Consider the following 15,849-nt stretch of genomic DNA (forward strand, 5'->3'; position numbering starts at 1 on the left):
GCCTGTCTCAATCAACTCGACCTTTACCCAAAATAACTTGCACTAGAAGGCAACAAACTCAGCTTTCCACTAATTAACACTAGTCAACTACTTCTTGCACTCCTAACTTTTAGGAATTTTCCCTAAATTTTAGGAATTTGTCGTACCTTGTAGGAATTAGATCCTAACTCATAGGAACTCGTGCATGCCTAAGGAAAAACTCGTTGTGGTTCCTTTGATTAAGAAACAAATCAAGGAACCCTTTCTCACTATTATTTTCAACATTGTCCATGGTTTCATTGAATATCTAGCATTTGTGGTTGTCCTAACAGTCACATATCAACCAAGAAAAGTTGATTTAACTTAGCTCTTCTTGGCTGCCCTAGATTGGGATTTCATTTATGTAATCAAGAGTTTGCTTGTAATTTTATTTCCATCAAGATTTGGTACTAACATTGTGGATGTCCAAAGTTTGTTTTAGAATCTTTCACCTTGCATGTTTGCTAATTTGTTTTGCAAACACATAGAGTGCAAGAAGGAAAATTGGTGGATTATGCCAAACTTTTGAAGCTTGAAACACCCAAAGGACCATCTTTAGGTAGTTAATTGTAAAACCACCATATGTTCCTTGTAAACACCTTTAAGGGGCCTTCTTCAACCAAGGATTTTCCAAGGAAACCAATATATTTTCTGTAAAGAAGCTCACTTTTTGGGTTTTGCCCAAAACACCTTTTGTAACTCTTTCAAAATTTGTTTTTTTAACTTGCAACTATTTGGAGGAGAGCATTTGATCCCTTTGAGGGAATCTTGTTGTAAGCTCTCACCAAAATTTTTCTTCAAATCCCTTTTCTAAAAGGGATCTATTGTAAACTTTATCTCTCTTCATCCCTCATTCTATAAGAGGAATCTAATAAAGAAGACATTTTTTCTTGGGAGTTAGGGGATTTTTCCCCTAAGCATGCCCCCTTTCCCTATTTGGGGAAGTGTGCCTTATGGTGCTTGAACGATTTTGTTTGTTTTGCTAAACTATAGTAGAGTAACCTAATCACACTAAAGTAAATGGCTAGTTCTTATTTTATGCATTTAGTTCCTCTTATGCAATCTTTTTCCATTATTTTATTGTAATATCCCCAATTAATCGATCTGGTTAAGAAGAATTTCCATTTTTTTTTGCAATTTTGGCCATTGGGAGATATTTTGGCATTTGGACTTAGGAAAGGTGTATTAGAAGGACCCCACTTGACTTTTTGGGAAGAGAAAGCTTCCAAACATTAGAAAACGAAATAAATCAAAGTGCAAGTGGAATGTGGGGGTCACTCCAAAGGGAATTCGTACCCCTTAGGACAGTTTGAATAATGGGAAGAAAGAGAAGAGGGAACTAAACTTGTGGGACCCACATGGAGGAAGAAGGGGGCAGCAAGATAAATAGAGGTGGAGGGGCTCATTTTGGGGACTTTTGCTCATTTATCATCTAAACCATTGTTTGCTCAAGCTATTTAGCTGGGTCAACGGAGTGTTGTTCAGCACACGAGATCTCCAAGCAGAAATCTCAACCTATCTTCAGGGGACTTCGAGTGCCATCCCTAGGAGGAGATTCACTTCATATTGCAGAGTTGTTCTGGTGATTATTCAGGCAAAGTCGTGGATTTTTCTCAACAGATTAGACACAGAAGAGGAATAAGCATTACCTAGGAGAGACAATTGTGGGGCAACATCTTGCCAGTATTGTGGGGAGAGAATTGGGCTACAAAATTGTTGAATAATAGGAGTGTTGGTTGGGCACAATTCAGTGGAGTTTTTGTTGTTGCAACATCACCTTTCCAAAGACTACGTTGGCCTATGCAAAAGCTAATTCTGGGCCACACATGGGAGTTGAGGAGAGGCTCAATTGGGGCATGGATAGAGTTGGGATTTGTGGAGGCTACCAGAGGGAATTTTTGCTAGCCTTTGGCATCAATTTGTCGTGGTTGTGAGGGAAGATCTACAGGTGGGATGAATTTCCTAGCTATTGGAGGAGCAAGTGGAAATTGGGGCAAAATTCGAAGGTCTAAATTAGACCAAACCCTTTCTAGGTTATTCTGGGTTTGTTAAGGAGAGGCTAAGATTAATTTGGAAGAATTTTATGAGCAATCTAGAGGGCTCAAACAAGTGTCTCTTTCCAACCAATAATTGTTGGTAATTTGCATCATTTTATGGGTTTTCCAAGTGGTTGGTTTGGGCCAAATTCCTTTCTGGGTTTGGTTGAGCACAATGTTGCACAATTCGTACTCATATAAGACTCGTCACGACATTGACTTGTCGACTCGTATAAGACTCGGGAATGACCCTTATTAGACCCGTATAAGATTCGTCAAAATACAAAAGAACTTAAAACGTGGTAAATTTTAAGCACAAAAAGGAAACTAATGACAATTCCAATCCTTATAAGTTATAAAAACCACAATATATGCAATAATTCATAACATCATCTCATATCTATAAAAGTACAACATAACATATTCGATTTTTGTAAGCAAAACATTTAGATATTGAATAAGAAAAGGACTCATGATTCTATAACTAAAATAAAAAATGTTAGCAAGTTCAAAATTCAAATACATATGTCATAAATGATGAATGATTGTCTCATAACAATCTTGAGTCTCATCACTAATGGACGACCACGCCTAAAATAAGCCCTAGTGGAGTTAGTGGTAACATCGGAAGATTGACGCAACTATGAGGCAGGTGTATTTGGAGTCTCCATTTGAGATGGAAAACTAGAGAGATCCTCAGTCTCTTCATCAAGCGAACTCAAATCAGGGGCCTCCTCCTTCACAACCCAATCATTTAAATGACCAAGAATCTAGTTTTTCACAAGAAAACCAAAACACATTGATATTCAATATCATTTTGTTCAAGACTTGCCTCAACAAGGTGTAACTAGGATCATGTATTACAAAACAACAGATCAAGTTGTGGATATCTTCATTAAAGCACTACCAAAAGAAAAGTTCTCCAAATTCAGAGATGATATTGAAATTTCTCCAAAAGATGATTATTGGGGGAGAAATGTTAGAATAATGATCATTTGTCATATTCTAGAATTATTTATTGTTAAGTATTTGTTATGTCTCAGAGGTTTGATTTGAGTTAGAGAACTATTAGTTGAAAGATTTGTGGGGAGATTGTAGAGGAATTGTCGAGAGATTGTAGGAAATGATTGAATCGAACATTTGTTCATGGGCATGTATAAATCAGTGTTTTAAAAACCGTTTTTAAAAACCGGTTACCGGTCTAACCGGTCGGTTAGCAAGCCTGCCGGTCTAAACCGGCCAAAAAACCCGGTTTGAATGCTGATTTATCCATTTTTGTGCCCTAACCGGTGAAAACCGGCCGGTTTAGGACGAAACCGGCCGGTTTGTAACAAATCGGCCGGTTTAGGACGGAACCGGCCGGTTTGTAACAAACCGGCCGGTTTCGTCCTAAACCGACCGGTTTTAGGCACAACCACCATAAAGTTAAAAAAGCATGTTTTTGACTGTGTTTGAGGGGTTTTGGGGGGGAACTAAGGGTGTTTCAACCCTAACAATGTTGGCAATTAATGGTAATGTTAAATTCTTAAAGTAAAAGTGACATTTCCTTTAATTTTTATTTTCATCCTTTTACTTAAACTTTTAACATTACCATGAAATGACTCAGGATGTTTGAGAGTGGTTTCGACCTCATTGGATTTCATATGGAGAAACTAGAATTTTAGATTTCCTCAAAATTTAGCAGACTTAATGGTTTTCAGGATTTCATGGTTTGGGGGTAAACAATAAATGCAATTAGAGCTCCAAATGATGAGAAAAACTCCTGATCTAGATCCCATTGTGTTGGACGATATTGATCCAACATCAGAATGGGTGGAGGAGACTAAAGAACCTGTGTTTGAGGCTGATTTTGATATCGACATGGCTTTGGCGGGGGATGAAGCAGATTATGTGGTGGCATCAGAACCAGGATCAATAGCGGCATCAAGGAAAGGCAAAGAACCAATGGAAGGCACTAGTCATGCGGGTCGACAAACTCGTGCTTCCATTAGGTCCACTTCTATTGTCATTGGTGGCATTGATACTGAGGTTGCAGATCAGGCTGAGGCATCCTCAGACTCTGAACCAGATGATGTCTAGGTAGCTCCTGATGATGATCTTGTGTCTAGTAGTGGTAATGAACTTGATGATTGATCATGTGTACACTGTAGACTTGTAGTAGGCCAATGGCCTCATAGCTTGCAACATTGTTTTTGGACTTTATAGGCCATTTAGAGCCTCATTTCTTATGTATTTTGCTATTTTGTTGATGATATGTATTGCACTCCGTGCCATTTTGATGTATTCACCTTTACATGGTATATAAATGAGCAAACTTTGCATATTTTGTCTCTATTGGCTTGGAATCATGGTTTTACATCTTAAAAATAGTTTTGTTTCATTAAAAATTAATTATTTAATGTATTTTTTAAAAACCGGTTCGTTTAGACCAAACCAGTCCCGGTTAGACCGGTTCCGGTCGGTAAACCGGTTCATTAGGTGGACCGGTCCGGTCACCGGTTCCGGTTTTAAAAACATTGGTATAAATATTGGTCTTACTAATGAAGATGTTTGATCTTGTCATACTATTGCTAAATTTGTGCATTCCATTTTTGTTGGTGTAATAATCTTCAGCACTATTCTTGTCATGTTGGAATTCAAAATCAGCAACAATGAAAATCAGATTTTCAAATTAAGTTTTTCGTCAAGTTCAACCCGTATATAATATATACACATACACACAATCAAAATCTGATTTCCATTGTCTCAGATATAAGCATCCACACACACACACATGTACAGAAAATCTGTTTTTCATTGTTGCTTATTTAGAATTCATGGTTGAACTGGATGGCAGAATTAATTTGGAAATCAGATTTCCATTATCACTGATTTCAAATTCAAGCATGAACAAGGGAGTGCAACTATCAATGGAACTAGCTGTGAAGCTACTTTTTGTTGAAATTTCCATGCACCCTAGGTCTAGTCTATGACTTAGCTAAGAACATAAACACACTAGCAGTGCTCAACAATAAACAACTTCGCACAGCGGAATATATCAGCAGTGAAATGAACAAAGTACACAAGAATTATTGGCCCAAAACTTTTATTATCAGTCCATCAATAAGAAAATCATAGGGCTCCTATACCAGGGATCATGGCCCTTTAGAAACCCTGATACAATGCTATAATACAATAAAATACAATTCTATCCTTTGACTGTTACAACTAGAGTTGAGGCCTAATCCTTCAGGCCCTCATCTGCCCATGAAAACAAAGACAAAACAACACAACTTACTTGTTGTTTGCAATCCTTAGCAATCAGCCCTTTCAGTCCTCTTTGTCCAAAGAAATCATCTCCTTTTGACCTCTGTCCACATGTCGTAACCTTCAGCAAACTATATCTTCAGTTCATTCATCACAACAGCCACTGATTACCCCTCTATAACTCAACCAGCCTCCTTATCTTCACCTTGGCTGCCTTCTGACTAACTCAGCCAGCCCTCAGCCCTCTACAAATCTCCCTCGGCTAGCCTTTTCACAATATCTGAAGCCCTCGGCCTAATTCAATGTCTGAGGTAGCTTGCAGCCAGCCCTCCTTGGCTCTGCAGCTGCCCTAACACAGAAAAGATCTTAAGCCATGGGTGGCCTTAACCAAGCCTTAAACCAACCTCGGCCTACCAGAACTAGGCCTCTGCCTTGTTCTTCCTGAGACATTATTATTCTCATGAAATCTCCATATAACTCGGCCCCCTCACTGTAACTGTGGCAGACATTAACAGGTTTGAAAAGCGGCTAATCACAACCAATGTTTTAAAACTCCGACTCGGTATCGACTCGGCCGGCTCGATTTCAATGACTCGGTCGTTGTAAAAAATACATTAAATATTTTATTATTTATTTTATTTTTATAAAAAACATAATTTTAAAGATTTTAATTCATGTTTCCAAACACACGGCATTAGAAACTTGGTTGAAAGCCAAAACAAGTTGGATTCTGGAAAGGACAAAATTCAATGGAACTGTGAAGTGCACAGTTACAGGCATGTTAAACAAAAGATAGATTTCCATCCCAAGTATGAAGGAGTGCATGGTTATAGCAATAATGTACTAAGGTTTGTTTAAAACTTTTGTTTTGACAATTGGTCTAGGGTGAAAAGTTGTGAAACACTTCAGCATTGTGTTGAGCATAAATCCTGGGGCATTCCAGAAATGGCTAATAAACCTAGAGTTATAATCTAATACTATGAAAGGAGGGCAAACCACAATGAGACCAAACGTTAATGAAGTACAAAGAAGAAATATCAAAGGTTGTGGTAGACTTCTTTCAGGGAATCATGATAGCCATTTATGATTTTAGAGAAACAATCAACAAGAAGTATGCAATCATGTCTATGCTTATTAATAAGGAAAATAAAAATGAAATCTCTACTGAAAGAGTCCCATGGTCTAGTAGGGATAGATAAAGGAGTACACAGACCTAAATGGTGATTTGTCAATCTAGCAATGCAACGTGAAATACATGATTGAGATGGTGCTCAACATCCCGCTTCATACATGACAAGTAACAATGATATTTTAATGTTGCAACTAGTTTTAAACTTTGACATGCCAAAATGCCCAGCAGGCTTGGAGAAATGAGATTCACAAATCAACAAATCCACAAGTTCACCTTTGGAGTCCCCCGCACTCAGAAAAAATTATAAAAAAATTTAAAAAATTGGTTTTTGGGGGTTCACTGGCCGTTGTTCATGACCCGGCTGAGTTGATACGGACTTGGCCGAGCCGGCTCGATATTAACCCGGCCGGCCGAACCGGTTCAATGGTCGGGTTGAAATTTTTTTGACTGACTCGGACCAACTCGGCCGAGTCGGTTCTGAGCCAACTGGGTTTAAAAACACTGATCACAACTAGAAACTCGGTGAGACTCCCTCCCAGCTACTCCACAAACCAATGACGACTTCAGGTTTGAATCTCGGCCAATAGGTACTAGAATCTCGGCCTGCAAGTCTAGCCCGAAATTTACGGGATTCACGCCAGTGAGAGAGCAGAAATTTTGGGCTTGTCTATTGGTTGTAGTTGCTTCTCCTTTTCTGTAATTTTGTCCTCCCTCCTTGCTCCTCTCCTCAAATCTCATGAGAATAATAATGAGCTCTTCTCTCCTTTTTTCCGTTTTGTCTCTTCAAAAGATGAGAACCCTAATCCTTAGAAATCAAGGGCTGAGATATGAGATCAAGTTTCCCACTTGACCCCCTCCCTCATGTGGTCCCCCTCAATTAATGAGCCCCCTAATACATTTTAATGTTTTGTACCATGTGCACTTTTTCTCTCATAAAATCACTTTAATATTACAGAGCGTACTTGTACTTTTCTCATAAAATCATGTAATAACACGTGACTTGAATAAATTAAAGTACATAGCACATATCTCATAAAAATTACTTTGCTCCATGACATTAATAAAACTCATAATGTCACATGACAAAAAGGTCATTAATGCTTCTTCCTAAGTCAAATGGATAAATGCACTAGGAAACACCTCCTTGGTACCCTTATTTTCAACAATTTCAAGGAAGAAATGCTCAACATGCAAAAAATAACCAAGATTCTCCATAAATTATTTCTATTTATACATAGATCATAGAAAAACCATAGTAATAATTTTAATCACATGTGCAACAATTAAAAACTTGCAAGAAACTTATAATTCTTCCATGAAAAAGCCTTTCAATCCAAAAAAGACATCTTCAAGACATAAGCCAGTTTCCGATAGCAAATAGCTCTAAAATATCACATCTCCACAAGTAGCGAGTTACACAAGGCTAAGTCAACCTCTCAAGAAGAGGCCAAAATACAAGTGTGATGATGATAAATAAGAAATTTGTGATCCTCAAACTACATGAGGTCTATCACTCATTAATATAAGCCTAGAAGCCCTATAACAAGTTTAATTTTGAGTATGAATCAAGATAATGAGTTACAAGACAACCCAATACCACAATAATAGAAATATGCCACAAAATCCCACACGTGGGTTGAAACTCTCTATAAGCATGACATCATGTGCTTTTTGGGCAATAAATGTTGCGAAAGTGCATGAATGGGCTAGGGAGATGTCCCATCATCATAATAAAATCCATCCTTGAGGGGAAGCCCTCAAGAAGTGCCTTAAAATGCCTCCACATGTCAAAACCATGTCACCTTCTTAAGGGCTAGAATTGTGATGTGGCATCACCTCTCTCCAGTATTCAATCTCCAATTGGCAGTACAAGCCCTCCCTTGTTATCTTGGGGATGGTCATCATCATCTAGACTCCAAAACAAGTCATGCCCATTAAACAATGTCAAGGCCAGCTTGGGGGCATGCTGGATCTACTAGGTACATCATCTAGAATCTCCAACACCAAGCAAAAGCAACTCAACATTTCAACATCTAGGGTGCTCTAGGGTATCAATCATTTGCTAGAGTCATCAAAATGCCCCACACTTTCCTCTGAAGGGGCAACGCTGCATCTGCAAGGCCACCGCTACTCTCTAGAAATTGGTACAGCCTAGGCATGATGCGTGGGGGAGGCATGAAATGTGCCCTCAAGGCCTCTACTGCTTTGTGAAGGACCACATGGCAAAAAAAAAATCTCAAACTCAAGTGAAAGTTATCAATCATTAGGGACAATGACCATAGATGCATCATAGTGGACAATACTTAATTGTTAAGGGCATAATAATACTTCAAGTTGGGATCACCTTCAAATATATAACTAAACCAAGTCACGTAAAAGTGTTCCCTACCTATGTTGGGTATGGCTAGATGGTCAACCCTATTAAGTGCTTCTAGCCCCTGAGGGGAGGTGACATGTCCTAGGTCAACGCTTCAATTCATGGATGTTTGTGATAATGTGGCAATGGAAGGGAAATGCTTCATGGCAAGGTGCCATGGTGATTGGACTAGTTGATAGAGGTACATCATCCATAGTGTCAGATGTACGGAAGAAGCAATCATGGAGGCATGAGTTACTCCTTTCCTCGGCCTATTTTTTCCACCCTTTAGTGTGCCTTTTACTTCTCTTTTATAATGCTTTGATAACAAGAATAGCTTAGGTGTCCAAGCTTTCTTTTAATGATATAGCATTTATTAAGGTTATGGACATCAAGGTTGCATCATGCAACAGTGCCTTTAATATGTGATGGAGCACCAAATGCTTAGAACCAGGTGATGGCTAACGAGGGAGGTAAAGCTCATGCTAGGATTTTCCCCCCACGCTAATTAATGTCCTAGCCACCTTTTGCATTTTAACTTTTCTTTTTCTTTCATTGTGGTCATTTTATGCTTTTACCTTTCTTTTAGATACATCAACCTCCAAGGAAAAATTTTCAGCCCAACCTCATGGATGAGGATGTGAGAATGCCCATCCCAATGAACAAATGACAGCAAACACGAAGGATGGACATGAAATCAAGGAACTGGTGAAGAGCGGTAAGTATGGAATGGTTATGGACATGCTACTTCAATCCAAGCTTCCCAAGTAGTGCCCCTCCTATAACCCTAAGGCTTCAAAGGAGGTTCCACTGGACTAGGGTCAAAAACTAACCTCCTATGGAAGATGAGAGAACAAATTTATAGTCAAGATCGGTCAATCATCCAGATCACCCCTTAATCGATGTTAATGCCCAAAACATTGAGTAAAAGCACAAGATTGTAAAATGGTTAGAGTGCCTTTCAAATGGTGACACACTTTCCTTCAAGAGGAATGTTGAATGGTGAGAGATGAGTAACCAATGCAAATGGCAGAGGAAGGTGGCATATCATCATATATTAGGCAATGTAGGGATGTTGGCTGGCTGGCTGTCCAAACTACAAAGTAGGAGAAAATTTTCTCATATGGGGTTACCCAATTTTTGGTGGGTAACAATTAGGATTCCATTAACCCTAGCTTAAAGTGCGAAGAAGAGTTGGTGAAGTGACAGTGGCCAACCTTCTAGCTCCACAAATCTTTAACTAGGTGCATTCGATTTTCTATTTTTGGGTGACAAATTGTGAGGCAACACCTAGTATGGAGGGTAACATGTATGGCACTTTTTTTGGTGAATGGGAGAAGAATTGTTTTTTTCTTTTTTCTTTTTCCATAACTGGTAGGTCTAGTGGGTCCATCTTTTACTAGTGAGTGTGAGTGTCAGTTTTCAGATGATTCTGAAAACCCTAAAATTAGGTTAGTAAAACAGGGTGCATACATGTTCTAGAAGCAGCAGTGGGCCCAAGTTGACCTGTATGATGTGTGATGGTGCTGATTTGACCTAAAGGGGTGTGTGCCCTAGTTGTTGGTTGCTGATGAGGTGCTTTGCTAAAGTGAATGATGCACTTGGAAGGGAAAGGCCAAAGTGGCACGAGTAGATGTGCAGTTAATTTAGCTGAGTAGAAGAGGTGTACCCCACATGATGTCAAAGACTTGCCTTCCTTGGGAAAGAATCTCCTCAGTGGAGTTGAGAAAGCAAATCAACTTTTCTTATTGTGAAAAAACAACTTTTGGGAGGAAAGCATACTTTTTGAGGTGAAAGCAAATTTCTAACTTTTTGAAAGAAAGTGCTCTACTTTATTGGAAATAAAAACACCTTTTGAGAGGAATGCATACTTTTTGAGGCAACAGCACATTTCTAACTTTTTGAAGAAAGTGCTTTACTTGGAGACTCCTATATTTTCTATTCCTGAAAACAAAATTCTCGTTCTACAAGAGATAGAGGTGGTTGAAGTTATTTGTCATCTATTCTTGAGTCCTCCCATTCTCTCTTCTATCATCCATTTTTCTACATCCTTGACTCCTTACATGTTATTATCGTCAAGCAAGCTTGTGAATGAGCACCAAAACATGTTATTGTAGTGTACATGCCACTGTGTCCCGCGCACTAAAAAAATTACTGGGGAAGTGATAGTTTCATCCCCTTCAGCACTTTGAGGGTAAAGGTGATATCTCCAAATATTGTACCTACTGCTTTGGAATAAAGGTAACATCGCATTGGCAACTGGCATTTGTTCATTTAGCCCAAGGGGCTAGCTCTACCAGTTGTTGCCAATGTTGTTGGGCACTTGGTTAGTTCTGTGCCAACAGGTATCCGGTTCAAATTCCCCCTGGGGGAGGTGCAATACACCAATGGGTTTAGTAGGGCTGTATTATGAATGTGGGGAAGTTGACTTAGGTTGCGAGCTCTTCCCTGGACAAAAATAACTATAAAAAAACCTAGTACTGTGTGAAATCCTCCAAATTCATTGGCTGTGCATGTATCATTTGTCCAATCCATTTTCTTTCTTGCTTTGACTCCATGCCCAGAGGACTAGAGACAGCAGTCATAAAAATCAAAGATTTAAGAACATATACTTTGCTGTTTTTCAAGTTATTACACACAGATCTGTACTTTTCCCAGCACATATTTGAGGTGTTTATGGCATATTCTGCAAAGAAATGGAGGTAAACTGATAGATATAAGAACTGATCTGAAACAGATTGCTGTCCCATCAACGCCTTAGCAGAAATCAGGTCTGATAGTTAAAAAACAGAAACCTCGTATCTGAAGTTGTTTTGGCAAAGGATGTTCCATTTAGTAATTCCCTACTATGGCTAGCATGTATTAAGAACACAAACCGCAGAAGGATTGTGCAAGGCAACATTAGCACCTTCCCTAGTTACCTTTTAACTATTCCAGTTTCAAGCGTTAACTCTTCCAGAGTTGATATTTGGAACCACACAGTTTTGAATGTCAACACCACTGGCAACTTGCAATGCAAATAATATATACTATTCAACTCAGTAATAACTACTAAAGATGAGAACAAACTAGCTGATAAAGTTTCCTTTGATATGTTAATGCATCTAGATCGATGGAAATAGGTAGATGCATAAACAAAGTGTCAATAATCACTGAACAGAGAGACAACCCATTGGACTCTACTGAAAAGAATCAAACATAAGATAATATACATTCTACAGGTAGGTTCAGCAATTTATAGTCCTGATCAGTAGCAACAATAACATATTGTAAGCACAAGATGCAGGAAAGGCGAAAATCTCAGGATGCAAATTGTAACAATAAATACTTAAGCAAAAGTTGAGTCCAAAAATAAATAATTACCTTTCCAAGTTCCTGATGCAGCCATTGTCTCACAACTGTTGTTTGCTGTATAAGTCTTTCCATGGATGTATAGCTAGGCAGGTTAGCATGTGCTGCCATAGAGCAACGACCAATAGAACATGTAATAGACACATGAATGAGTATATTTTTGTTTTGCAATAAGTGCGAGTCATCCCATAATATTTACAAATTTGGAATCTACCATATATGAGAAAGTGGCATCCATTTCAGTAATATTAACATGAAAAAAAAAGTAACTTAGTAATTAGATTAACATAAGCAGGAACTAACCCAAGATGGCTCTATTCAGTGAATCAGCTACACTTTGCCGATAGTCCATACTCAAAAGATTAAACATGGGTGACTTTTCAGGCTCCTCATAAGCTAAAAGTGCCATGCAATCCTGCAAAACTAGGAAAATCATGCTAACAAGTAAGCAACATGAATTTTCATTTCAAGTACAAAAACTGTTTGACCACAACCATAGTACACCTCTGAATGTAGCTTTGTGAATTTCCTAGCAGAAACACATTCTGGACCATCTTGAGTACTCAATTGGAGCACTTCCATGGAATCCCCCATTGGCAGCCATTCCAACCTTTAGGGGGCTGAATTCTGAGAACTAAAGAACACTTCAAAAAATAATAAGACGACTAAGCTTATGATAAACTCTACAATATTTTATGCCCAATTCTCTTGTAAAATTGTTTATATTTAAAAGGAAAAAACTGACTTTCAGATTTCCTCATTTCTGAACATTTTGAAAATGACCTTTTCAGAAACTACATCCATTCCTTAAACATTCACGATTTCCAGCTTTATGTACTGTTACCCCTCCCTTTAGCAAGGATACCCATTGTAAAAATTTATATGAATGGAGCAGTTTTTGTTAGTTTTTGTAGCATTGGATGTTGACACCTAATCCGAAACGGATGGGTGAATTGGACAGTCATCTAGAAGATGAACTGATCCGTTTTATTTTTGTATATAAACATGAGTTAGCTAATGAATAACATCAATCAGTTTTCTCTCTCGCTCATTCTGGAGTTACCCTGGCCTGACATGGTATCAGAGCACAGGTCCCAGAAATAGCTGTAACTCCTCTGCCAGGTTTCTGCTGCCTCATGAAACCTCTGTCCTGAGAGACTGCGCATCCGTTTTCTCTGAGAGACTGCGCATTTTTTTGTATAAATGTTTGCATGAATTCGCTGCCCCTCTCTGCGCTGCCTCTGACCTGACATATCTGTCCATATTCCAACGCATCTGCGCATCCGTTTTTCTTGAGTACGCTGCTCTCCCATATACACTCTGCTCGCAGCACCGGTCCCCTCATGGTCCCGTCGGATGTTTTCTGAGTCGCCACGGCCTCCGTCGAAACTTTCATCACTGTGGAAGAGGCGCGGGGTCATTACCAGTCTATAGGTACTGTTTTCTGCCGTGTCTATACCTGTACACATTCACGCACTCTCCAATGCTTCCAGTCCTTCCAGAACTCTTTCCTTTCATTGGATAGGTCGGTTTCCAAAGATCACTAGTCTGCTCTCTGTTGAAGATCGATACAAGTTAAATACTGGACATGCATGGGCCATTTTGAAGAGATTGGGAAACCTCTTCAACATTACGACTCCGGGAAGCTCTACTCTCTTCATCTGAAACACCCATTCTCTCATGCCCTCAATGTTAGATGGGTTTCTTCTGACTGACATGTATCATTGCCTTATCTTTACGGTGTTCATTCGCATTGTCAAGATCATTGCATATCAAATTCACAGGACGTTGCGATTCCGTGGATGTATCATTGCTTTGTCTGCCTATAGTATCAAAGCCCAAGAAGCAACAGCTGACATGGTGCGTCTGACGTTTTGGATCTGCGGATTATAAATTTTATGGTCTCTGTGTTTGAGCTACAAAATTTTTGGGTCTTTGCGTGGTTAGTTGTTTATCAAGGGCTGCCTTCCAAAGCTCGCTTTTCCAAAAGCCGGTTGTGAGAATCAAAGACCTTGAAGCATCAATGCGCTATTCAAAATACTTCTCTGTTTTGAATGCGCTGTTCAAAGAACTTTATGTTTGAGTTTTTGAATGCGCTGTTCATACATTCGTTCTCTATTTCAAAGTCTTTCCAGTAGTGCTCTTCATCTATTTTCAAGCGAAATGTTTTAGAGCCTTTTGATGTATGAAGGAAAATGGAACACCATTGAATCTGTTCTCAAGTAAAAGACTGTTTTAAACAGATAATTACATAACTGATGCATTGTTACATACAGAGGTTACATACAGAGGATGGAGTCAAATATGGTTGTTGTGGGAAGATTGTAACATCTGACGCTGTATGGTAACAAAACTGTGTTTAGTAGTTCAAATAGTATTGCGCTGTCTTTCAAAGTGTTTATATATATATCATTCAAGGCAGTTTTCAAAGCATTCAAGTTATATCAGTCAGAGTGTTTATATATCAGTCAGAGTGTTTATATCAGTCAGAGTGTTTTATATCAAAGCATCTGTAGTATTGCATGATATATATTGAAGTGATCCTTGAGATTTTTTTCTCTCAAAACATAGTAATATTTCTGATATAAGAAATGCTGATGCAAATGCATAAGGCTGTGGCATAAGGATTTTTTTTTAGCAGAAATTTTTTCTATCAACAGAAGTTTTTTTAGCAGAGATATTTTTACAGAATGCATTCAATCATTTCTATGGTAGGAATAGTTCTCACTGGCAAGGAGAACTATTCTGAATGGTCTCGGATGGTAAAACACACCCTCATCTACAATGAGCTGTGGAAAGGAGTGTGTGTCGGAGAATAAGACAAAGACCCTGTGCAGCCTACATCAGATAAAGAACTTGTCATTTGGGAAAACAAGAACAGCAAAGCCTATGCATTGATCGCAGCATCTGTAAATGAGGAAGTAAGTCGTCATATTTCATCCTATTCCACTGCCTTTGAAGCTTTACAAAAGCTGAAAGAACTCTATGATACACATTCTGCACTTGAAGTTGTTCAGCTCATGATTAAACTCTTCACTCTTGAATTGAAAAATAATGATCCTCTTGCTCTTGCATCTGAAATAAAGTCTATAATCCATGATATTAATCCAGTAAGGTTGAGCTAGATATCTCTCTTATTGCCTTTCTCAAAGCACTCTATCCTACCTACTCTAATTATCTTGAGTCTTTACAAGCAAATGGAAACCTTAAAGATATAACCTTTGACACTCTTGTGAAAAAGTTTGCTGAAAGAGAGAAAGCCTTTGGAAAGAAAACAGTCCCTGAATCTTCTGAAGAGACTGTTTGCCTTGCTCATAAAGAAAAGCATCCTGCTCAAGATTCTACAAGAGGAAGAGGTGGACGAAAAGGAAGAGGAAGATACTTCAGAGGCAGGGGGGGCAGACATCCTCAAGCAGAAAAGGTAGATCTGCATTGCATTCGCTGCAAACGAAATGGATCACATGATGCTTCTACATGCAAACTACCATGGGACAAGGTTGAGCAGAGAAGAAACCAGCAGAAAGGTAAAACTGATGACACAGACAAAGGTAAAGCACCTGAATCCGCTCACTATATTGAGGCACAATGTAACATTGGAGTAAATGAAGAATTGTTTAATGCTTCACTTGCTTCTTCGAAAAATGACTGGTTGCTTGATTCAAGAGCAACCTGTCATATGACTCATAGGAAAGATTTTTTTGAAGATTTCA

The 15,849-nt window shown here is 38.8% G+C and overlaps 1 protein-coding gene across 2 annotated transcripts in view; it reads right to left on the reverse strand.

The window, feature by feature from the left end:
• The window catches only part of LOC149187840 (LisH and RanBPM domains containing protein), an 89,187-nt gene that overhangs the window by 14,229 nt on the left and 59,109 nt on the right, over positions 1-15,849 (reverse strand). For both annotated transcript variants that reach the window (XM_089411480.1, XM_089411481.1), the window contains exons 6-7: positions 12,443-12,554; positions 12,152-12,243 (exon numbers count right to left, since the gene is read on the reverse strand). In XM_089411480.1, the coding sequence (XP_089267606.1) occupies positions 12,152-12,243; positions 12,443-12,554 (204 nt within the window). The remainder of the gene's footprint in view (positions 1-12,151; positions 12,244-12,442; positions 12,555-15,849) is intronic.

This window comes from Pinus tabuliformis, chromosome 3_1 (genome assembly GCF_031772625.1).
Source record: "Pinus tabuliformis cultivar Carrire ecotype Pingquan chromosome 3_1, CPIR1, whole genome shotgun sequence".
Lineage (NCBI taxonomy): Eukaryota > Viridiplantae > Streptophyta > Pinopsida > Pinales > Pinaceae > Pinus > Pinus tabuliformis.